Genomic DNA, 22,345 nt, shown 5'->3' with positions numbered 1-22,345 from the left:
ACTGATTCCTGCACTTCATTGGGCTGCATCAATCAGTGAGGTTTTAACTGCTTCAGGGTTTAAGCTGAAGTGAAACTTTATCAAAATACTCATTGTTATATATGATTAGCAATACCTTAAGCTGAAGATAGGTAAGAGTACTGTCTAGTGCTACAGGGTGCAACTTCTAGCTTGCACTATTTTTAGGAAGGGAGTTTTGCACCATACAGAGCATTGAAATGCAGCCAGTTTTCCAAAACATGATGGGCCCTTTATGATAATGAAGTGGTACTTGTGTGACTAAAGTCTCCTGAGTTAGCACGGCTGCCACACCTGAAGTCACATTCGTGCCACAGATAAGAAAAATGTTCAATCCTTTAGCAGAGTATTGAACATTGGGATTGAATTGTGACGTTTCTGGCTTGCACTCAGACTTGATGCACTCATTTTTGTTTAGGAAACAAATCAATTTTTATCAGTATGGAGTAGCCATTGACTGTCTGCAGGATCTTGTTTTCATTTTTAGTTTGGTAGACAGGGAATGCCATCATGCTCTCTTGCTTTCTCTGTAGAGACCTCTGCCTGGGTAATCTCAGTGAAATCACAGGTTGGTGAAGGCAGTCAGAAGAGTCTGAGTTTACTGAGTTCCGTGAGGGGAGGGATCCTCACTTCTGAGGTGTGAAAGACTGCTAAATTCTCCATTGCTCCTGAGAAGTTTGTTTAAACAAAGGTCACGCTCCCCTGATTTGGACTATTTAGTGTGAGTATTTCACTTGTGTGTGTCGAGGGCTGTGTTTCTGTGGCTGCACAGCGTAATGCCTGGGTGCTCGCAGTGCTACGTGTGGGCACCAGCCCAAAGGCAGGGCGGGCTGGAGCTGGAACTGCAGCTGCCATGCAGCCACCTGGGCATTTCTGTGTGACTGATCTCCTGCAGGGCATTGTGAGATAGAACTTTGAAACTCTTGGGGAGAATGGGTCGGTTTGGTACAACTTAGGTATTTTTCACTCCTTGCTGTCCATACTGTACATCTTTCCTGTAACTCCACTGATACAGAGCTGTGCCAGAGAGAAACCACACAATCAAACAAACAAACAAACAAACTTTGTTGGTTGCTGTTGAGGCCTACTGATAGCATATAGACCCATGCACGTGTGCACTCGCCACCTACAGAATTAAGAAAGGACACAGTTGTGTCTCGTGCGGCCCCTGTATAGGCATTTAAGTGAAACCAGTGCAAAAAGCGGTGCTGAAGCTGCTATCTTGACAAGATCATGACCTTAAAGTGGTAACCGAATTTTCTGGTATCCCGTCCCTGGTGTCATTTTGTGCAGGAGCTGCGTATTCCGCCTTATGCCAGTGCAGGCACAAGACAGTCGCTACAATTGCTGAGCTGGCAGGAGCCGCAGTTTTTCCTCCTCAAGATCACCCTTTTGAGGGAGATGAATTTTTGGCAGGCTGCACAAGGAAAATACTGGGTCATTGAGACAGTCCTGGAGGAAACCAGAGTGCAGGGGAGCCGAGGAAAATGAGGAAGACTACTTTAACAAAAGGACAGTAACATTTCCAGGAAGGGCGAGAGGAAGAAATCAAAAGTGAAACTAATAGTGCCTAAGGGGTGGACCTTCATATTGCTGATTGAGAGGAGAAGCCATTAGCCATTTGTCACAGTGCATATCGCAGCACGGTGGCTCTTTTCCTGGTGCAGGTAAGACACAGGAGAAAGGGTGGAGGGAAAGAGATGCTTAGACTTGGAAGGACATGGAGACAAACATTTTGGATCTGAAGGTGAAAAGAGTACTTGTGGCGTTCCTCTGTGCTGTTCCCAGCCTTTGGATGATGGCACAGTTCCTGCCCGTGAAACAAGGTTTTCTGATCTGTTACTAGAGTGTGCCTTTTGGGAGGAATTTGTACGCCTGATTCCATCAAAGGGTATGGTATAATTTTGAGTTTGTAAAAACAGATAGGTTGAAATCCATGAATGACTGTTTTCATTTCAAAATTTTAACAAATTTCAGCACTCCTAACTCTCTTCATCATGCTGCCTTGAGGGTCTGCTGAGTCTGGTAGTCATACTGAGTGCTGTTTTATTTCTTGCTGCGTGAAAGATTCCGGCAACTTGCAGGCTGGGAACCTTTTCATTGAAGGCTTTCTTTACTTTAAAGACAGCGAAGATGTAAGAAGTTAATTATGTTCAAATTTCCTCTAAATGGGGAAGTATATTACATAAATAATTTCAGAAGAATGTTTGGTTGTTGATTTCCCTCCATTTACTGAGTGCTGCTTTTCAATTTGGTGCTAATAGTTGGCTTTTTTCTTAATTTAAAAAATATCTTCCTGTTAAAAATAAACGGGTGAGTTGGAGACTGACTTCGGAGAAAGGGAGTGAGTCATGGCAGATCTGGTGACGCAGCAGGACAGTGGGACTGAGATATTTTAAATGAAAATATGTAGATTCAGTCATCTCTCACTGTCTTTTCATTAATATTTGTGTATAAAAGCAAAAGTCATGAGCTGTGTTCTATAATAGAAAGCCCTAGGTGTGCTGCTTAGTTGTTGCCGTAAACCAAAAGCAAAACGTAAACCAAAAGCAAAACCTGATTACTTCACGGCTTGTTTACCATGTTTTTCTCACAAGTTCTGTAATAAACAGTTCTCTGAAAATGGAGGTGTGAAGTAGCTGAAGTAGGGATCTCCTGCTTTATTAGCATTTTATTCCATTGTAACACACTTCTGGAAGTCACATGACAATACCGTAATGCAAAAAACGCACACTTTTCCTGGAACTTTAGAGATGGGCTGACTCACTTTCTGCAGAGTTGTCCTCCCATGTAAGTGATTTAAAATTACTACTAATATTAATATTAATTTTACTTGTATCAGTTGCGTTTTTAAGTTAGCAAACTGGGAGAAAAAGACAGTGGCAGTTAAATATTGTTTTAACTGTGCTCCCTGTACTTACTGACGGGTTTAAATGTAACGTATAGGTGGCACATCTCTTCTAACTGCAATAATTCGAGGGATTTGAAACTTGCAGCCTGTGAGAAATAAAATGAAAATTCCCTTTACAAGAAAAATTCCTCTTATATCTTATATATCTTATATCTTATATCATCATTTTATATCTCACATATTTATACTTATAAAACAATATCTTTTGTATCTTAATTGAAAGGCGTGATTTATGTGAGAAGGAAGATAACTTCATAACTAACTACCGAGAATATATTATTTTTTCCTGTGTGGTCATAGAAATATAAAGTCAGGTAATCCCTGAATTGTGAGGTTGAGCACATGCAGATACTGCTGGTTTATACGGGTTGAATGATACGGATTCTTGCCTGTGTAAGAGTTCGGTTTGAGTGGATTTAAAGAAAATAGTATTTTGGGGCAGAACACAAATTGTGCCGTGTCACAACACGTTTCACTGTTTAATCAGTTTACTTGAAACGCAAAGGTTTAAGATTCAGTAGTACAGTCGCTAGATTCAGTTGTACATTCACTAAATTCACTTTTAATTTCACTCTTGCTAACGCACACAATTCTGACCAAGGGCACGCCACAAAAAGCTCTTTTGCTGTCGAGTGGTGCTTGGAGGAGAGCAGAATACAATTGTCTGCTAATTATTATTACCAGTTAGTCAGCTGGGCTACCTTGGAGTATTGTTATCGAAACCTTTGCAGCAGCAGTAAGTAAGAATGGATTGCAGTATTCCAGTAGGGTAGGAGTAGGAAGTTCTGTCATCGTTAACTTTTCTGTCTCCCACTGCCAGTGTCTCTCTATAAGACAAGAGACCTCTTCTGAATGCGTTTATATAGTTTCTCTTCAGAGACTCTCAGGTGTCTTACACCTAGGACAGAGAAAGTAAAGTGGCAAGTGGGTCTCTCACCAGAAGGAAGTGGAGACAGGTCCTTTAAGTGCCAGCTGTCGGCTGATTCATCTCAAACGTTCTGAGCATTGCTGCAGGAGAGGTGTGATCAGTGTCCTGGGGCAGTGGGGCAGGGCTGTGCTGAGCACCTCATGCTCCATCCTGAGACTCGTGCTGTCCCCCAGCCCAGCTCACTTCCCGGGGACAGGCTGCCTGTGCACGTGAGAACAAAACGCACGATCCAATTCACATGGTGGCCACGCACCGCGTTAACTACAGCACCACACCCTGCAGCGGTTTGGGTTTGCCAATCCGAGCTTCTCGGGCCTTCTTCGTCTTTAAATGTGATTTCACAGACGCGTATTTAGCTCTCTTAAGTGGTTTAACAGGGTCAATAATCAAAACTAGCCAGCTGATTGGTTCTGTCAGGTCTGAGGGAAGCTGCCAAGGTCCTTACAGGGAAACACTTCGTAGCTCTTGGATTTTTTTCCCTAACTAAAACCCAAACTACATTAAGCCACAACACACCCCTTCCCCCCTCTATGCCCTCTGTATTCTCTCTCCATCTCCAGACTATCCGTGCGGCAGCATCAACACAAGATCTAAGGACTGGGGATATTCTTTGCTTTCTTCTCTCGCTTGGCTTGCACAGCTATAATATTTTACCCCATATTCCATTTTGAAGTTTTTTGTAGGAGGGAGGAGCTTGTGGAGATTTCTGTGGTTCGCGAGCCAGCACCTTTGCGTAGCGGTGGCACAGTCTGCGAGACAGCACCTTTGGGTGTGGTGGCCGGTGAGCCAGCACCTTTTCAGGAGTTTGTTGTGGGAGTCGTGAGTGTACTGTGCAAAATTAAGGGCTTTTTAGCCCCCACTCCTGTGGAAGCCTGTTGTATAAATCTAAGGGAGGTTAGCCAATACCTTTTGAGTTTAAATGTTGAGCGGGTTGCCGCAGTTCAGAGGATGGTACAATCAAGCAACGAGAGCTCCTGACACGTGTCTGGTGTCTTTGTTCAGCTTGACAAGGATTTAAAACAGATACAGACGTGCCCATGGGCTGTCACATCAGTGGAGACAGGTCCCTTAAGTGTCAGGGGGAGACAGCTGGAAGGCTTGGTATTTTCTAACTTCCCCGTGTGCTCAAAAGTTGAATCTATAAGCCAAGTTTAATATTTCTAAAGCTGAGGGAGAAGGTGGAGGAGAAGGGAGGTGGTATTCCATGCTTCATGAAGCAGAGATAGTTTGATAAGAATTCTTCTGGCCTTTTTAAAAGGGTTGACATGATCTGTATTTGCTTTTAATATAACAAATTAATTGAGAGCTGGGAACTGAGTTTTACTTGCTGCAGATAAACCAAAACAGGAAGAGGTGCTTTGGGTATGCTGACCAGAAGCAGCGTAAAAAGACAGGAGAAGCCAGATAGCTTAGAGTAGCTATACTCTTGTGGATTCTTAGTCTTGTTATGATGTAAAAGCTTTGTTATGGTGTAGAATTTGGCAGTCTCATTTACTACATAGTCTGTATTTCAGACCGACAAGTGACGGTTTCTCCCAAATGGTATTAAACTTCAGAAAAACCCAAACCCAAACAAAACCAGCAGCAGCCTGCCAGGATTGTCCATCCTGTACATTGGTATTTCCCACTGTCTAGACACACCATAGGAAGCAAGAATGATCTATGACTTTCTCTGCTAATGTCACTTAGTACAGAGGCTTTAATAGTCTTTTTTAAGTCCAGAGAACTGAAAGAGCTAAGCATCAAAGCTACGATAGCAAGACAGCCTCTCTCCATTGAAATACTTCTGACTGCATGTATGTATTTTGGGCTATTCTACGCTGACGTGATACCTCTTCTATAAATCATGTTGTTGCACTAGTCTTACTGACAAATGAAATCAACTGCTGTTTGTGTTTAGATCCAAATCCTGATGTGAAATGAATACAGATTTCCTCAAGGTGCTTTTTGAAATTTCTGAGGCTTTGGTCACCGAGGAGCTGGCAGCTCTTAAATTCCTCAGCCTGGATCATGTCCCCAGGAGGAAGCTGGAAGCCATCCAGGAGCCCAAGGCCTTCTTTGAAGTGCTGCAGGAGAAAGACTTGATCGGGGTGGGGAACCTGTTCTTCCTGAAGGAGCTGCTCTACCGGATCTGTCGGATCGACCTCCTGACGTCCCTGGGCTCCAGCCGGGAGCAGATGGAGAGAGAGCTGCGGATCCTGGGCAGGGCGCTGGTGTCGGCGTACAGGTAAACACGGGAACATGCAGAATGCAACAGTGCAGCCTCAGCCGGCTTTTCTCTCTGCACTGCTGTCTCCTGAATATCCCAGCACAACTGTATTTAACACACACGAATTCCTGCCATTGCAAGCTTTACATTTTGCAGTTCAGGTGTTTAAATGTGGTGTTTACTCCTTATAGCTTCCTTGAAGGTGTCTCTGTTCTTCATTGCCAGGCAACTGCTGTATAGAATTGCAGAGGACTTGACTCCAGAAGACGTCGCAAATGTGAAGTTCCTGCTCCAAAAACTATTACCAAAGAACAAGCTCCAGGAGGATGCTGTATGGAAAGTGGTCTTGAGTTTTTTGCTAGTTGAGAGTCCTCTAGTTCTTGCAAGAAGGGAGGAAAGAGAAAGCAGTCTGGTCTCAAGAAAATCTGGTTTGAAAGAATTGTGATGTTAGCTAACAGCTGCTGTGTGAAAGAATGGATCCTTATTTTTTGCAGTGTATCTTTGCCTTTTTTGCTCTCCTGATTCCATTTTCTCTCCGCCACCTGACTCCTTAATCTTGTCTTCTTGCAAAATCCCCATCACGCTCTTCCTTTAATCTCTCCTTGGTGTTTATAAGACAAATGTCTTTGTAAGACCTATGCTATACCTAAGAAGAGTGATGTTTGCTAAAGGAAAAGCAATGTTTTGGAGACAGAAAATCAGGTTCTAATGTGAGTTCAACCATGAATTTTTGTGTGTCAATGGGTAAATTTTCTTCTTTATTATAATTTGGAGTAACAACATATTGTTAACTTTCCTCCAAAAGTATTAAGAGGTTGGGTGAGCTAGTTTAATATTTGTAATGAGCTGTGTTATAAAAATGCTTGGTATTATTAAGAACTTTCCTTAAAAGTCCTATTTATATTGTGGCACGTAGAGGAAAATCAGTGGGTTTACCTCCAACTTGGTGGACGATTGAGCTTTAACAAACAAAATCAGCACCGAACAGCTTTTCTGTAACAGAAAATGCAAAATGGCATAGCTACAGGACTTAGCAGCACTTCATCAGAACACAAAGGCACAACAGGATGTTATGTTATCCTCATCAGTGCTTTATGCTGCTGAAACAAAGCAGCATAGCCTAGTTAGAGGCAATTTCTAGGCAATTGTCCTGCTTTAACCTTAGTGATAATCTGTTTATTCAGTTGTATTGCATCTTGACCCTTGCTTTAATGTATTTTGGAAGAAAAAGTAATAGGTCTTTAGCTGGTCAGTCTGTGGGAATGAGGATGATGTCTTCTGCCCTGTTCCAGAGGTGCCTGATACTGCAATTATCAAAGGTCACTGGATGAGTTTGGGTCATGTGTTTTTGTTTTACCAGTCAATGTTGCAGATCTTTCTGGAAATGGAAATAAAGGAGATAATTAAAGAAGACAACCTGGAGTTCCTGAAAGATCTATTCCAGAGAGTTAGACCTGACATAAAGAAAAAAATTGAAGCCTATGAAGGGAAAAGAAAAGGTATATTTATTTAATCTGCTGTGTAACAACAGGAGCTGGGGTCCTTTGTAGGTTTTATGGCTTCATCCTTGGCAGCTTAGAAGTTCAGCGATAAGGGAGAGACTTTATGGTATCCTAAGATAGGCAGAACAGCTCTGGAGAACTCTGAAGCTTTCTGCTACTCCCATCATGGATTCTTGTATCTCTCCTTGAAGTATGCTCTGTGCCTTGTAAATGGTCTTCTGCCTTCTCTTTGCCTTAAATGCAATATATTTGTGGGAAAAGTGCGGTGCCGGTTTTGGACCAGCATAACTTCCAAGTCACTGTAAGAGACAGGAAGTGACAACTGACTTGGGTAAACTTGTGTTGGGAGATTGTCAGCACGGTCTGCTGTTAGCCAGGCCCTTTGCTCTTGGTCAAAGGACAGGCCCTGAAAACCAGTCACAGGCTGAATTGTACCTTTCACTCACTGTACCTTTCTGTAATCAGATGGGAAATTTCAAGTATATCCGGGTTTTTGCAGCTGAGGTGGTGCTTTCTGGCACCACAGCTGGGTGTTCCTTTGGGAAACAGGATGCCTCAGTCAATTACGACTTCCTTCTGAGTCACTCAGACGTGAATTTCCTCAGATGCGTTTAAACAGTCCATGCAGTACCCTGCAGAGCTACCAAGTAGTTTTCCCTGCATGTCTTAGTGCTGCTGTCCTCTGCCGGTGTCTCTGAAAGAGCAGAAGATGATAGCCAAGGGAGGCTAGTGCAAGCAAGTCCTGTGTCGGGGGAATGGCTTTCTAGTAGTATTTGTTATTATTTTGTCCTCCTGATAAGCAGAAAAAAAGCATGTTGTGTAGAGCTTGTTGCCCTGACAATTAAATTTCATTTAAACACAGTTTTGTAACCTGTAAAATTAGTACTGTTCTTTCGTTTTCTTGTCATGATTTGATGATTTCTTCACTTTTTTCAGAAAGTTGTATTCAAATAAGTGCTCTGAGGAGATCTTTCATTGTGGTGGTATTTTGCATACTTCCATCCAGTTATGCATAAAATTCTGTGGAGAAGAGAGAGTAGCCTCAGAAGTAAATGGGCCAGCATTTTGTACTATGGTACAAAAATGGGTCTCCTCTTTCACTTACGTATCCCACAGTGGAGATGCTGGTGAATGGCTTGCCTGGGATGACTACTGACATTCAGCCTTTTATTATCTGTATCTTGCTACCAGTAAAAGAGCAGAGGAGCAATGGAGCACAGCCCTGCATGGCTTCTATAATAACCAGTAATCTGTGAGCTGGAGCCGTGCTTGGCCCAGCTCTACAAAATGCTGGTGTCTCACTGGTGTGAAAACCCCCTCCACCTCACTACTTGTTCTGGCTTTTTGAGTGCTGAAATGTGCACCGTGGGGGATTTATCCTTTTTAGTTCTAAAATGCTTTGTTTATCTTCTCCTTCTTAGAAAATTATTCTAGGGAAGAAGTCCGCTATCCTGTGTCTGTGCAGCCAGAGGAAAAAGGAGCAGAGGGGGGAGCAGCAAAAGAGGTGAGAAATACCTCAAAATTACCTTGGAAGTATTTATCCATCTTCTGGGAGAGGGAGCATAAATTCATATCACTAAGCAGGGAGGGGTTCTGGCTCTATATGTAGGCCTTGGAACAATTCTATTTTCCAAACAAAACCAAACCTTCTTTGTGGGGACTTGGTTGTCAGCAACCTTTTAAGCAAGAAATGAATGAACAGTTGAGTGAAGAAAACCAATCTTAATGATAATGGAGACTGGGACATTAAAGTCCTGGCCAGGATACTCCTGGACAGATGTGAAGGGAAGAGCAGAACCCGCTACCTCACTGGAATTGCACAAGGATCCTCAGAGGAAATGCTGGGGAGCAGGGACTTTTCCTATGCACATGCAAATTTGTGTTTCTGGATCCTTTCTTCCATGTCAAAATCATATCCTGACAGAAGAGAGAGAGGAAGACAATGCAGATTCCTCTTATCTGTAGCTAAATTGTATCCTTAGAATTTTCCTTTCTTGTTTCTTGACCATTGTGGTTTTTTGCGTTTTGGTTTGGTTTGGTTCGGTTTGTTTTTGCTTAGACAATGATAGACCAACAATCTCTATATAGTGTATTTCTCTTTTGAATGCTTTGCTCTGCTTTCCTACCTGCTTTTTTTTTTTTTTTCCCCTTGTTTCTGCAGCATGGGAAAATATACAAGATGAAGAATAACCCCCATGGTTACTGTTTAATTCTTAATAACTACATTTTTAAAAATCCATCCTACAATAGAGAGGGAACATTGCAAGATGGAGGTAAGTACTTTTTAAATTACTGCTTTTTTGGGGTTTTTTTTGTTTTTTCTCTGATAATTCTCCAAAACAATTATCAAATCTTTGCTGTGAAGAAGAATCATGTCCATGGTACTCCTTGGCCTCCAGAGACTGGAGTGAGTCACTGTACCAATTGGAAATATGCCACTTCCAACATTCAGCTGACAGCTTAAAGAAGGATCTACCTTTTGTTCTAGGAAAAAGGCATTGTCCTAATTGGTTATTTGTACAACTAGTGAAAAAGTGATTATTACTCCACCTTTCCAATTTTTGATGTTTTTTTTAGTTCTTAGCTATCACAGAAAAATATTTTAAGTCCTCAAATTATATTCAATGCTCAAATAAATGCTCCGTAACTTTCCTTAAAGTCTGTCTTCCTGCAAGTCACTTTTAAGATAAACAAGAGTAAAAAAGTAAAATCAGATTCCTGAAAGGACATATCACGGATATTTTAACTCCATCCAGCCCATTTACAGGCTGCTTTCTTCCCAGCTGTTTTCTCTCTGCCCACACAACCATTAGGCCACCATTTGCTGAGAAGTCTTCATAGCATTTGTGAGCAGGTTATTCCGTCTTCCTTCTTGCTGCGTGGGCCATTCTCACAGAATGAAGGGCCTGCTTCATCTAAGAGTGGCAGAATTTGTCATTCTAAAGAGGTGGCAATTCTTGAACCTGCCAAGTGTTGTTCTTAGGCATCCGAGACTACTATGCAATGCGTAGTTAAAGCTTGCTTTAACACAGTAAACTTCACAAATTTGTACCCACACAACATAGAACCTGAAAGCTGTTTTTGTTTTAGATAGCATGATACTTAACCAAGTTGTGTTAAAAAGAAAAGAAATAGGCAAATTAGGCATTTGGGTTTTTCTAATAGGATTTGGCAGGCTAAGAGCTCGTCAGGTGATTTTACTGGTGGATCTGAACATTTCTGCTAATATCTGATCCACCACACGTTTCAGCATCTTCCTTGTCACTGTGTATGTTTAACAATGTGTATGTTCCTTCTGATTTTTTCCCCAGAGGCTGTGAAGCAGGTCTTCACGTGGCTTCAGTTTGAAACAGTTGAGTACATGGATCTAGAACGAAAAGATATATGTGACACAGTTAAAGAATACAGCAGAAAAGATCATAGAAATATGGACTGTTTTGTTTGCTTCATTTTCTCCCATGGTGAAAAAGGCAAAATAAAAGGTGTTGATGATGAGTGTGTAAATATCGAAGATTTAGTCTCCTGCTTCACTGGAACTAATTGTCCTTCTCTTGCTGGCAAACCCAAGGTGTTTATCATCCAGGCTTGCCAAGGCTCTGAACCTCATCCATCTGTTAAAGTAGAGCCAGACTGTTCTGGACACCTTGAGGTGGATGCTAGTCCTTTAACTTCCATTCCTGATAAGGCTGACATCCTGATTGGCTTGGCTACGGTGGAGGACTGCGTGTGCTTCCGCAGTCACGAGACTGGCAGCGTTTACATTCAGTCCCTCTGTGAGAAGATGAGGTTGCTTTGCCCACTGTAAGTACTACTTCTAATTCTTGTACATTTGGGGTATTGCAGACGTGCATACTTCAGCGTGCTGTGCTGAAACAGGGTGGTTTGCATTTGCAGGACGGTGGAGAACAGTATTTATTTTGAAATTGGGCACTAATTGAAATTATTAGTCTTCTAGAGATGAGCCAAAGTATAAGTGACTTCCTCCGTTTTTCCCGTGACAAAACCAGGGTTGTAACGCTGCAACATTACACATAGACAAGAGTGCGTATGTGTGGTTTTTAACATTCTTCGACTGACAAATTTATTTTTTTCAGTGACACCTGTTTAGAGGTGAATTTGTTGAGTGATTACACAGACAAAACCCCGCAGTGTTCTGTAGTCATAATTTTCATTGTTGCCTCCCACCCATCCCCTCATAAACTTCCCTTAGAAAATCGAATTTCCCTTCAGATATCATTTTCTCATGTCGTCCAGAGGAAGACATGGAGAATGTTTCATCTTGGTGACCTCTTCTGGCTGTAACCAAAGTAATGCTACAGGTTGCTTTCATTTCCCCAAAAGACACTGAATTGTGTGGTTATTCAGTGGAATGTGCAATTTCAGTGGCAATAGGATGAGGAAGATACCGGCCTTCCTTGGGTTCCCCCTTTACTGGGGCAAAGGCACATCCCCTTCCTGGCTAACTGCAAGTACCATGTGTTTCAATGTAACTGCTCTTCATTTTTGTTCAAGGGGCGTGGATCTCACATCCATCCTGACCGAAGTGAACAACGAAGTGGCAGGAAAAGAATTAGAAGGATATAAGCAGATGCCAAAGATAACATCAACACTGCTGAAGCGATTGGTCTTCAAAGTTCCACAATGAAAAGCAGACAAGTAGGAATACACTCCATTAGGAATGACATCTGGAGTAGGCTTTGACAAGGAAGAGAATTTACATGAGAAACTATCTGCATCTGTGGAGTAGCTCCAGCCCTTTAAGGAGGCATGGGACCTAAATTTTCCAACTTCCATATTGAATCAGTCTTCCAACACCTGGATCTGTAGCGGTCGGGTAAGGCTAAGGAAAACCACAGATCATCGGGCCTTTTGTCCTGCAGAGGCAGTGAAGTATGTTCAGTCATTTCACATGAGAAAGGACTTTCAAGTAGCATTGTAAAAGTTATCAGAAATGTCAGTGAAGTCCCATTTGTGTCCGAGTTGTTTTAAGTCCCTAAAATCTGAAAAAAATGAACAGATTCGGAATGCAGGATGCATTCCCAGGCAGCATGTGTAAGGTTGTAGCTACCTTACGTAGAGGCGAATCATTGTCTGTCTTTGGAAGCTATAATTGTTCATGGGAAATAACATCCTGCTCCAGAAGAACCAAAACCCCATGATTATGTTAGTTTGGTTGTCTTCTAAATGTTTGGTTTGGTTTATGCCAATCATTTACTTGAATAAACAGCCCAACTGTATAAGTTTTTCAGCAATAAAGATTCTCACCTCGTTATTTCTCAGAACTCTCAGGGCACAGAGTGTCTTCAATGACTGGAATACTGGACGGAAGCTCTGTGTTTCTGTTAATAAATCACCTTGGTTTCTGTATCACCTCGGTTTGCGGTGTGTTCCTCTCTTGGATGAGCTTTCTGAGGGACAGTCAGCATGACAAACACTTTTACCCCAGCAGAAGCAGCTTGGCTCTTGTTGGAGTGTTTGTTGGCAGCCACCCAAGGGGCAGCAGCTGGAGAGATGGTAGAAAGGAGCTGGTTCAGGACTGTCATGATAACGGCAGCTGATGCCAGTGGGGCCATTCAGTATCTGCTTCCTCTCTGAGAAACTTGCTGGAAGGTGGCAGCTGCTCCAGAAGTGAAGCTGTAAATCCATAACATTTCTGTTTCTCGTATTTCTGTGTCAGAGTTCGATACACTCAGACCAAGTTCCTTCAGCTATTCTACACGAGGAGGAATTGGATATCAAATGTAATTATTTGGTATCTTTAGGGCTACACAGGACTTTGATTTGGTAGGGTGAGACAGCTACATAGGTGTGCTGTCATGACGCTGGACATCCCCATTCATGGTGGAACATGGGTGGAAATCAGCTCAAGCCCATTGTTCTTTTCAAAGTTTAAAAGTTTTATCAGTTGTCCAGGTTTTATACTTTTATGATGGCCTGGGGTGAGCCACATATCCACACCCTCTATGGTGGTCTGGCTTGCTCAGGAAAGATATTATTCCTTGTTAAATTTCCTGAGGTACCTGATGATTCACAGGTGCAAATGTCTTCTCTAAAACTGAGGTCACCCTCCAATCTCCCTGGTGCTGAGGTGAATTGGACTTTATCATCTCTTCTTCCCTGAGATGATGTGGTTTTTGTCCTTCTCCTCTGAGCTGTCCTCCACTGGAGTGGGGGGGCTATAGAGGGTGCTGATCAGTCACACCTTGTGATTGAAATTGATTTAGTATTTTGTTCTTCCTGTTAAAATCCAGCCACCTCCATAGTTTACCATTCTCACTTGCAGATGAAGACCCACTAGGAGGAAGAGAAAACACCATCAAAATCCTTCAAAGAACTGCAGAAAACAGCTATACTGTGAATTTATTTGTAGGTTATGCAGCATTCAGGGAAGCAGAAAACACACTTTGAGTTTTGCTGTTGTGAGCAAAGCGTGGCTGGTAGGTTTTGCACGGATTTGTGTCCCTTCCACAAAGCTGAGTTGTAAGAAGGAAGTTGGTTTTGCAATTTCCTGACTGTTTTTTCTCTGTATTACAAGCTAGAGAACGGTGAGGTGCAATCACTTTTTCCCTCTGAAGGCCCTCAGCTTTGTTTTTTGCTTTGCCTTTTCTTTCCTTCCTGGTGGGGAGGCCAAATCCAGTCAAAAGCCTGGCACTTAATTCTGTTTTGTTTTCAGACAGCAGAAGCCACCAGAAAGTGGAGCCAGAAGCCTGGTGGGAAAGAAAAGCTGGTGAGTTGAAGTCCTGCAGACTTAAACTGAAAGCAGGCAAGATCAGAGTGGTGCTCTTTGAAAAGGAAAACACTTAGGAGAGTTGGGTCAGACTGTTAGCTGGAGAAGAAGAAATAATGCTGTCCAGGGGCATGAGTCCTTGCCCACTCATTCACATTTTGTCACCCATTCTTTCAGTTTAAAAGCAGTTTCCCAGAGAGATCTTTATGCCCACCTCCTGCAGGAAGTTTGTCTTTCTCTCTATCTGAATGGCTTGAGGATGACATGAATATGTGCTGCTCTTGGATGGGCTGGTGGCACATGTGAGGAGCCAGCCTGTGTTCAGCTGGCTGCCAGCTTCTCCCATTGCATGGGCTGCGGTGAGATTCCCACCAGCTGAGTATTCCCATCACCTGTGCGAGGGTTCCTTCAGTTCTCAAAGTGCTGCAAATTCAGGTGCTGATGAATTTGGATTGATTGAATTGCTGGCTCTATCTGTGATCTCTAAGATCTGCAGGAAATCTGAAGACCAGGGAGATGTGGAAACAAAATACATGCCATTAAGGTGATTAAGCTGTAGAGCCGGAAGTCCAGTGCTACATTTTTCTCTGGAGGTGTTGAGTGTTCAGCCTTTTTATTCTAACCCCTCAATAACATGGGCACATTCAGAAATTATTCAAATCTGCCTCTTTTCAACTAGAGATATTTCAAATTATGAACAGAGAATGGTATGTTTAATCTGCAATGACTTCTTTGCAACGTGCTAAAATATGTAAGTGAGATCTTTGGGAATTCCCAGATATTAATTCATGTGTGTGCTTTCCATAAGTGTGCCTTTACTTGTCACTCTGTTGTGTTATTTACAGCCACTGGAACTCCCCAGGCCCCACATGTGGCTGGTTCTTGTTGTTGCCAGCCTTTCATTCCTAGCTAGGTGGAATGTTATCCTGGACACATCCCCTGAGCTTGGCCAAAGTCTTCTACTTTAGTTTTATATATGTAGCCACTTTGTGTTTAGGCCTGATTTGTCCAGGTATGTGAGTGCACAGATGGATCCATACCTCCTTGAACAAGATAGGAAGATTTTGTTCCAACATGACTTGAGGAGATGTCAGCTTATGGCCTGTTGAAAAGTGCCTTGCTTTCTGGATTCCTTCCACCTTTGACCCAACTTGGCGTGCATGTGGTAACCAAATATCTTGCACAGGGTTTTGAAGTAAGGTTTTGACAAGGCACTTCTAGATTTCTGTTTAATATATTGTTAAAGTGTTTTTTACTGGATTTTTGGGATGCTGATTTCAAATCGGTGCTTAGCAAGAGCACTGGTTCTTTACTGGACAGCGCTGAGGGTTGCTCTCAGGCTCAACGTGAGCATTAAGGTGTTAAGGTTCGTTTTCCGAAGGATGAAATCCCTGTTGGTAAAACCTCTCCGCTGCTGCTGTGAGCTCCATCTCTTGGCGGCGCTGCTCCGGGAGGTGGTGCAGCATGGCAGGGCTCCGCACCCCGGCGCGCCGCTGTTGCAGGAATGTCTTGAGCAGCTGTGGCACGGGTGCGAAGGGAGCTGTTTGCCGCGGCCGAACGCCTGCGGGGAGCGCGCTGCCTTTCCTGGCAGCAGCCCAGAGGGATCGCAAGGAGGAATGCCAGCCAGGGGTGTCAGAAAAGCTTCCTTCTCGTGTGAAAATCGCAGCGGTTTGTGCGTGCCTGGGGTGAAAAGTGCATATTGTATGGCTCTACGCAAGATATTTACTATATGTATTATGTTGTATTGATTAGTAACGTTCTATTAATATTTTGATAGTATAGTAAATGTAGTTTTGTAGCTAAAATGTAGTTTTTATATATACCAGCCACAGGAAAACGTAAATCTTTCAGAGAAAAAGAATTTATGACTTCCTTGTCAGAAGAGACCAACTTCTTCTGCCTCGCTCAGCCGTGAAGACGCCACAGAGATTAAAGGAAAAAAAATGATACTAACCAGAGAGAATTCTTTGTTTGAATGGAATTTATGCATCATGGATGAAATATATGAATATTCAACAGGCTATTGCTTTTAAGAGATAATCCTTTGTTGACGGGGGTCCTTCTTCGGAGCTTTTTGCTCGGGAAGGCACCCAGACGTCTGTTACCTTGTTTTTATTGTCTCGTATTGTCCTAACCCTAATTGTTCAAATTTTTTTATTACTCTAATTCTATTTTTGTAACTATTTTTATTTACTATTAAACTTTTAAAACAAGCGATTGGCGTTTTTCACACTGGGAACCAGCGGCAGGCGACTGCACGAAAAGCCCTCGTACCCGCACTAGCAGGCTGGGTTTGCTGCAGAAGGGGCTCGGGAGCAGGCGGAGCCCGCCGCGGCCCGCTCCGAGCCGGCGCCGCCCCGGGAGGCGCGGGGCGCTGCGCTCCGGAAGTTCGCACGCAGAGGGAAGCGCTGCCCGCGGCCCGCGCCGCCATGGAGCTGCCCCGGGGCCCGCTGCTGGCCGTCATCAACGAGCTGGACGAGGCCGAGCTGGCGGAGCTGAAATTCCTCAGCCGGGACCACGTTCCCTGGAGGAGGCTGGAGGCCGTCCGGAGCCCGCACGACTTGTTCGAAGCGCTGCACGAGAAGGGCGTGCTGGAGGCGGGGAACCTGGCCTTCCTCAGGGAGCTGCTCTACTGCATCGGGCGGATCGACCTCCTGGTTGCCCACCTGGGCTCCAGCCGGGAGCAGGTGGAGCGGGAGCTGCGGGCGCCGGGCGGGGCGCGGCTGCCGCCCCTCAGGTGGGTGAGGGCGCCGGGCGGGCCGGGCCGGGCCGGGCCGCATCGCATCGCCCGGCCGCCTCACTCTGGCAGCGATAGCCGGCACTTCCTCTCAACACCGGGCTGAAGGGTTGGACTTCAGGCCGTCCTGGGACTCGTGTCCTCCATCCAAAACGGAAAAATGGGGCATATCTGCTGGGGGGACGGTAGACAAGTGAGGAGCAGGAAATGCGATTAAACAGCGCCCTCCACTTCTTTCTCTAGGTACTCGCTCTTTCAGCTGTATGAAGATACCACTAAAGATGAGCTGATGTCTTTCAAGTTATATTTGGCCGAAGAATTACCAAAAAGCAAGCTAACCCGTGAGACTGTAAGTATTTCTTTAATACGTCTTAAAAATTATTACTATAATTCATAGAGCCGATTATGTTGCTCACGGGGGAATGAGCGTCACTCTTCTTTATGGTGTCACTCGTACGGTGAAAACACCACAAGAAAAAAGGGTGCCCCTGGGACTTGTTTGTGCTGGGGCCGGGCACAGCTTTTGCAGCAGTGTCACAGCCTGCAGTGCCAGAGTGCCAGGCACTGAGGCCATCACATCCAAACACCACACGGGACTCAGGGCACTCTGTGGCTTTAATCAACAAAAAACTGTTGAGCACATTTACTTACCTTGCCCAACAGACTGTTTTATTCTTTTCTTCTTCCTAAGTCATTATCAAATACAGAAAGTGACTCACTGGATATTATTTTTTTATTTTCTTTTTAAATGCAGAAAATACAGATCTGAGCAGCAGATTCTTTCAAGGCTAAGTCAAATGAGTTCAAATTTACAAGTAGCCTTGCAGGAGATCCAGTGCTTTTATGCCGTCCCAGCCTGCAATTCTGACTCCTTGGTACTTTGTTCTGTCTAATAAAAGTTTTGCGGATTTTCCTTCTTTTCTCAGAGGGGAGACTGTGAGAGCTGTTCTAGTAAATTCTTGGGGTGACCACTGTGCTCTGCCACTCACTGACAAGTTTCTGTCCCTTGGGTCCCCTTTTACTTCAGAGCAATCTCTACACCCTTTTTGCCAGTGCTTAACGTGGTCACTGCAGTGATTCTTCTGTTTGAGTGCAGGATAGCCACTGAAAGTTGAATGAAAGCAATCATTAAAAATATCATTACATATTCCTGCACGACCTCTGGGTTAGATCTTAATTAGATCTTGGCACCTCTGAGCTACAGAAAGGAAATGAAAATGGTTTGAGAAGATGTTGGTACTTAAATGCAGTACCTGTAGGTTTTGTTGAACTAGGATTAATTGGCTCAGCTGAGGTCTCACCTGAGCTCCCAGTCAGCTGGATTGACTCTGTGGGTCGCATGTGCTGTCACTACATTAAAACTTAGGTGTGCATGCTGCAAGCTTTGCTCCCAGTGGCAGCATGGAGGTGCCCTAAGAGCAAACTGCCTTTCTGATTACCCAGACAATGCTCGACATTCTCACTGAGATGGAGAAGAAGGGACTTCTGGGGAAAGACAACCTAAGTATGCTGAAGAGTCTCTGTGAAAAAATTAACATCAGCCTGTGGAACAGAATTGAAGCTGGATTAAACCTGTTTGGTAAAACAGAACAAAACAGCCTCTTCCCTGTAATTATTCTTGAAGTGATGTACAGGTATTGTAGAGGACTAATCGTGAATGCTTTGCAGGCCAAGAAGAGATGCTCATCACAGAGGAAGAGAGGGTCAGTACAAGACAGTCTGAGGGACATCTGGTGTCATCTGTAGCACCTGATCCTCCTGGCAGTTTTAATGATTCTTCCCAGGTAAGTTAGTTTATTTCTTCAAAACATCATCATTTTGTCTTAGAAGAGCTCACCTCTCCATGAAGTGAACACTTGTTCTAAGACCAACTGTTAAAAGCTCTGTCTAGAGAAAGAAAAATGCACAACTCTGCATCCTTTTAAGCTGAAGCTGTGTCACAGGCACACTTCAGAAACACCTGCAAGCGCAGCAAGGTAGGCTGAGTTTGGACACCAGGAATTAGGCAGTTGGCAGCTGGCTTGGCGCAGAGATGTGAGTGAACAGAGCACCCCGTGGGCTGAGCCTGACTTCGACTGTCCAGCAGGGTGCTGTCCTGCACAGACTGCCAAAGGCAGTGGGGCAGGGCACTGCCACGCCCTGGGAACAAAGCTGTTGAGGGAGAGCTGCCTGGAGAGGAGGTCAGCCAGCTCTGTACCCTGCTCTGCCACTCCCTACAGCTCAGCAGCAGCTCGAGGTGAGTGCAGGAGTTTCACCAGGAGTCTTTCTTTTCAGCTGCTTGAAGCTTACAAGATGACCAGCCGACCCTGTGGAGTGTGCCTGATCCTGAACAATCACAATTTTGCAAAAGCTAGGGAAGGAGTGCTGGAACACAAACACATGAAGGATCGGAAGGGGACAGATGTGGATGCAGGTACAGTGGATGTTAAAGATGACTGTGAATCTTTAACAGTAGAAACCTTGTTTCTCTTTCTAAAGGTCTGAATTTCACTCTTCCCTTTTTAGAATTACTTTTGTTGTAGTGGCTCAGTTGCCTCTGTTTACTGTGCAGACAAGTCCTAATCAACTCATCAAGTTTTTAGTGCCTGACACTGAATGACTCACTTGAATTTTGCAGTTTCAGTGAGGTTACTGCAACCTTAAGCAGCGCCCTGAGCCTGGACTTTACAAGCGAGGCTAGCTTTGCATCAGCCTTACGCATACTAATTCTAAAATATGCAGAAATAAGCAAGTAAACCCTCTCATGACAGTTAAGGGAACTCAGCAGAGATATGATTAGTGATTAGACTACTAGAGTATTTTCAGACCAGGAATGTAACTGGGTGGACGTAGTCATGTAGCAGATGACCAGTTATGTCTAGAAATGCAATTTGTAGTTGCAGAGTCCAACTTTCACGTAATGAAATGTTTTTAATTTCCCTTCTCTTTGCTTTCCAGCGGCTCTGAGGAATGTCTTTAGCAAGCTTCATTTTAGAGTTGAAGAATACAGAGACCTCACTGCAGAAGAAATCCGTAAAACTGTGAAGAGCTTCCAGGGTAAAGACCATGAGGACAAGGACTGTTTTGTTTGCTGTATCCTGTCTCATGGGAAGAAGGGCATTATATATGGTGTTGATGGGCAGGAAGTACCTATCCGGGAACTGACCACTTCTTTCACTGCACAGAATTGCAAATCACTTGCTGGAAAACCAAAAGTTTTTTTTATTCAGGCCTGCCAAGGTGATGCTTTCCATAAAGGTGTGACCATCGAAACAGATTCTGGAGAGCAAGATGCTTCTGTAGTGCGAGATGCGAGGTTTCAGCTGGACTGCATCCCTGCGGAGCCAGACTTCCTCCTGGGCATGGCCACCCTGCAGGATTACGTCTCCTACAGAAGTACTCGGGAGGGAACCTGGTACATACAGGCACTGTGCCAGCACTTGGAGTACAGCTGTCCTCGGTACCTATGTTTCCATAAGCTTATTTTTGGCAACACCTGAATTTTCCTTTTGGATGACAGGAATTTGATTTAGATGCAGAGGTAGATGATATGCAGTGGGAATGCTCGCTCAGAGTAAAAACAGTGATGTTTTCAGGACAGAGCAGCACGGTGCAAACTGTTCAGAGTGACTTAGGGAAGTGCTCTGAAGCCTGTTAAAACCAGGAGCTGTTAGCACTGGTGTGTACCAAGATAGTGATAATGTTATTTTGGTGATGTTAACAGCCTAATACAAACTGCGCTTGTGTCTTTGCAGAGGGGAAGATGTTCTCACCATCCTGACAGCGGTCAATCAAGAAGTGAGCAAAAAAACTTGTGAGCGGGGCGCAAAGAAGCAGATGCCACAGCCCAGTTTCACACTGAGGAAGAGGCTCATCTTTCCTGCCAACTAAATGGGACGGAACTGCATGGCAGAGAGAGCTGCTGCAGCCTGGAATTAGCTGGTATCAGCTCAGAATACAGTCAAACACGACAGACTTTCAGTGCCTGCTCTTAACAGAAGAGCAGGTATTTTTAATTGAAAATACAACTGAGGAGAAAAAGCCTCAAGAAATTTGTACTAATACATTAATTTGTATTAACACTTTATACTTGAGAGCATCAAAGATGGTCTCTGATTTATGTCTGATTTATTTAGCTGATCTCTCAGTGGTTTTCTGGCTAAGATACACTCGGTGTCCTCTTACCAGTACCACATTGCTATTGCTTTCATCAGGGACCTTTGCAAGGCAACTTTTAGAAGACAAGCATTATAAAACCTTATGTACTTTATGCCTAACCTTTGCAAAATAAAGGGAGAAGTGCTGTAAATTTTATAGCACGTTATCAGCTCACATCAGTGTGTTTTGTTACTTGTCCCCATCACTTAGAATCATTCATTCTTAGTGTCTTGGTACACCTTAAGATAAAGTTCAGCATTTGTCATCTGGCGTCCTCGGCAGGATCTGTCTGTGACCTGGGCTTCAGAGTATCCTCTACACAGAGTAAGTAGTCTCAACAGTGAAAATCAGTTGCTCTGGTAGAGCTTCATGGTTGAAAAACTCCAGTTATCCTGTGTTCACTTACCTTGCTGATCTTTGAGTCTTAGTTCTAAGCACAGGAAAAGCTCCTTAAAACATTTTATATTCCCTCCTGGGCTGAGCATGTACACGAACTGCTTCAATATCTACCCCCATTTGTCACAAAGCTGTAGGGCTCACATAAGATCAGCTACTGAGATGAAAAAAACACCGTGGTGCTGTGAGCCAGTGCTGCAGTGCTAACACTGTAATGTAGGGGAATGTTCTGACAGGTCGAAGAATGATAAAAGAAAGGCCTCATAAAATCAGGCCTGCTCTATTAAATTGTTAGCCTGTCATCTCTTCTCAGTGTAGATAAGCAATTTGCCAGTTCCCATGTGAAAACAATCTTGGTGTGAGAGGTTCGTTAACATAACAACCAATTCTTGGGTTGAAAAATAACTGCATCTATGTAAACAGTAAGATGTGTTCCATGAGAACCCATAAAGGAAAAATGTAAACAACCTGAATCTTAGCATGTACACACAGATCACCTGACAAAAACTGAAGTAGTGAGAAAACTACCAGCCAATAGGTGTTGCACAGGAGGTCTGTGAAAACTGTAAAGTAAGTTTTGTGAATAAAGAATTGGCTTTTCCTGTGTGAAGAAAATGGAGTCTCAGCTAACTTATTACAATAGAGGAACACACTAGTTGCTGTAAAAGAGGGGAGGAAAACCCAAAGCACCACCCATGCACAATGTGAATCTGTTCATATTTTCTACTACCCCCTGCAGTACTAGAAAATATGAACAGATTCATTTAAAGTGAGGCTCAA

The 22,345-nt window shown here is 43.7% G+C and overlaps 2 protein-coding genes across 2 annotated transcripts; both read left to right on the top strand.

Moving 5' to 3' along the window:
• Positions 1-1,655: 1,655 nt before the first annotated feature.
• On the top strand, positions 1,656-12,944 carry LOC120755172 (caspase-8-like). Its single transcript, XM_040069827.2, has 8 exons — positions 1,656-1,685; positions 5,758-6,084; positions 6,292-6,397; positions 7,427-7,565; positions 8,990-9,072; positions 9,730-9,841; positions 10,880-11,369; positions 12,081-12,944. The coding sequence occupies exons 2-8, from the start codon at positions 5,777-5,779 to the stop codon at positions 12,211-12,213; spliced, it is 1,371 nt and encodes a 456-aa protein (XP_039925761.1). The 5' UTR covers positions 1,656-1,685; positions 5,758-5,776; the 3' UTR covers positions 12,214-12,944.
• A 3,757-nt stretch (positions 12,945-16,701) lies between these two features.
• On the top strand, positions 16,702-21,328 carry LOC120755171 (caspase-8-like). The gene is made up of 7 exons (XM_040069826.2): positions 16,702-17,032; positions 17,276-17,381; positions 18,476-18,611; positions 18,701-18,816; positions 19,307-19,445; positions 19,970-20,471; positions 20,767-21,328. Exons 1-7 carry the CDS (start codon positions 16,725-16,727, stop codon positions 20,900-20,902), a joined length of 1,443 nt encoding a protein of 480 aa, XP_039925760.1. The 5' UTR covers positions 16,702-16,724; the 3' UTR covers positions 20,903-21,328.
• The last annotated feature ends 1,017 nt before the right edge of the window (positions 21,329-22,345 follow it).

The sequence above is a fragment of the Hirundo rustica genome, chromosome 7 (assembly GCF_015227805.2).
Source record: "Hirundo rustica isolate bHirRus1 chromosome 7, bHirRus1.pri.v3, whole genome shotgun sequence".
Lineage (NCBI taxonomy): Eukaryota > Metazoa > Chordata > Aves > Passeriformes > Hirundinidae > Hirundo > Hirundo rustica.
The sequence above is the reverse complement of the archived record's forward strand: the minus strand, read 5'-3'. Positions and strand labels throughout refer to the sequence as shown.

Bases quoted from the DNA above. Each gene is read 5' to 3' on its own strand.
- LOC120755171 (XM_040069826.2), top strand. From the start codon at position 16,725: ATGGAGCTGCCCCGGGGCCCGCTGCTGGCCGTCATCAACGAGCTGGAC. The intron at 17,033-17,275 runs GTGGGTGAGGGC...TTCTTTCTCTAG, and splicing joins GCGCGGCTGCCGCCCCTCAG to GTACTCGCTCTTTCAGCTGT. The intron at 17,382-18,475 runs GTAAGTATTTCT...CTGATTACCCAG, and splicing joins GCAAGCTAACCCGTGAGACT to ACAATGCTCGACATTCTCAC.
- LOC120755172 (XM_040069827.2), top strand. From the start codon at position 5,777: ATGAATACAGATTTCCTCAAGGTGCTTTTTGAAATTTCTGAGGCTTTG. The intron at 7,566-8,989 runs GTATATTTATTT...TCTCCTTCTTAG, and splicing joins CTATGAAGGGAAAAGAAAAG to AAAATTATTCTAGGGAAGAA. The intron at 9,073-9,729 runs GTGAGAAATACC...TTGTTTCTGCAG, and splicing joins AGGGGGGAGCAGCAAAAGAG to CATGGGAAAATATACAAGAT.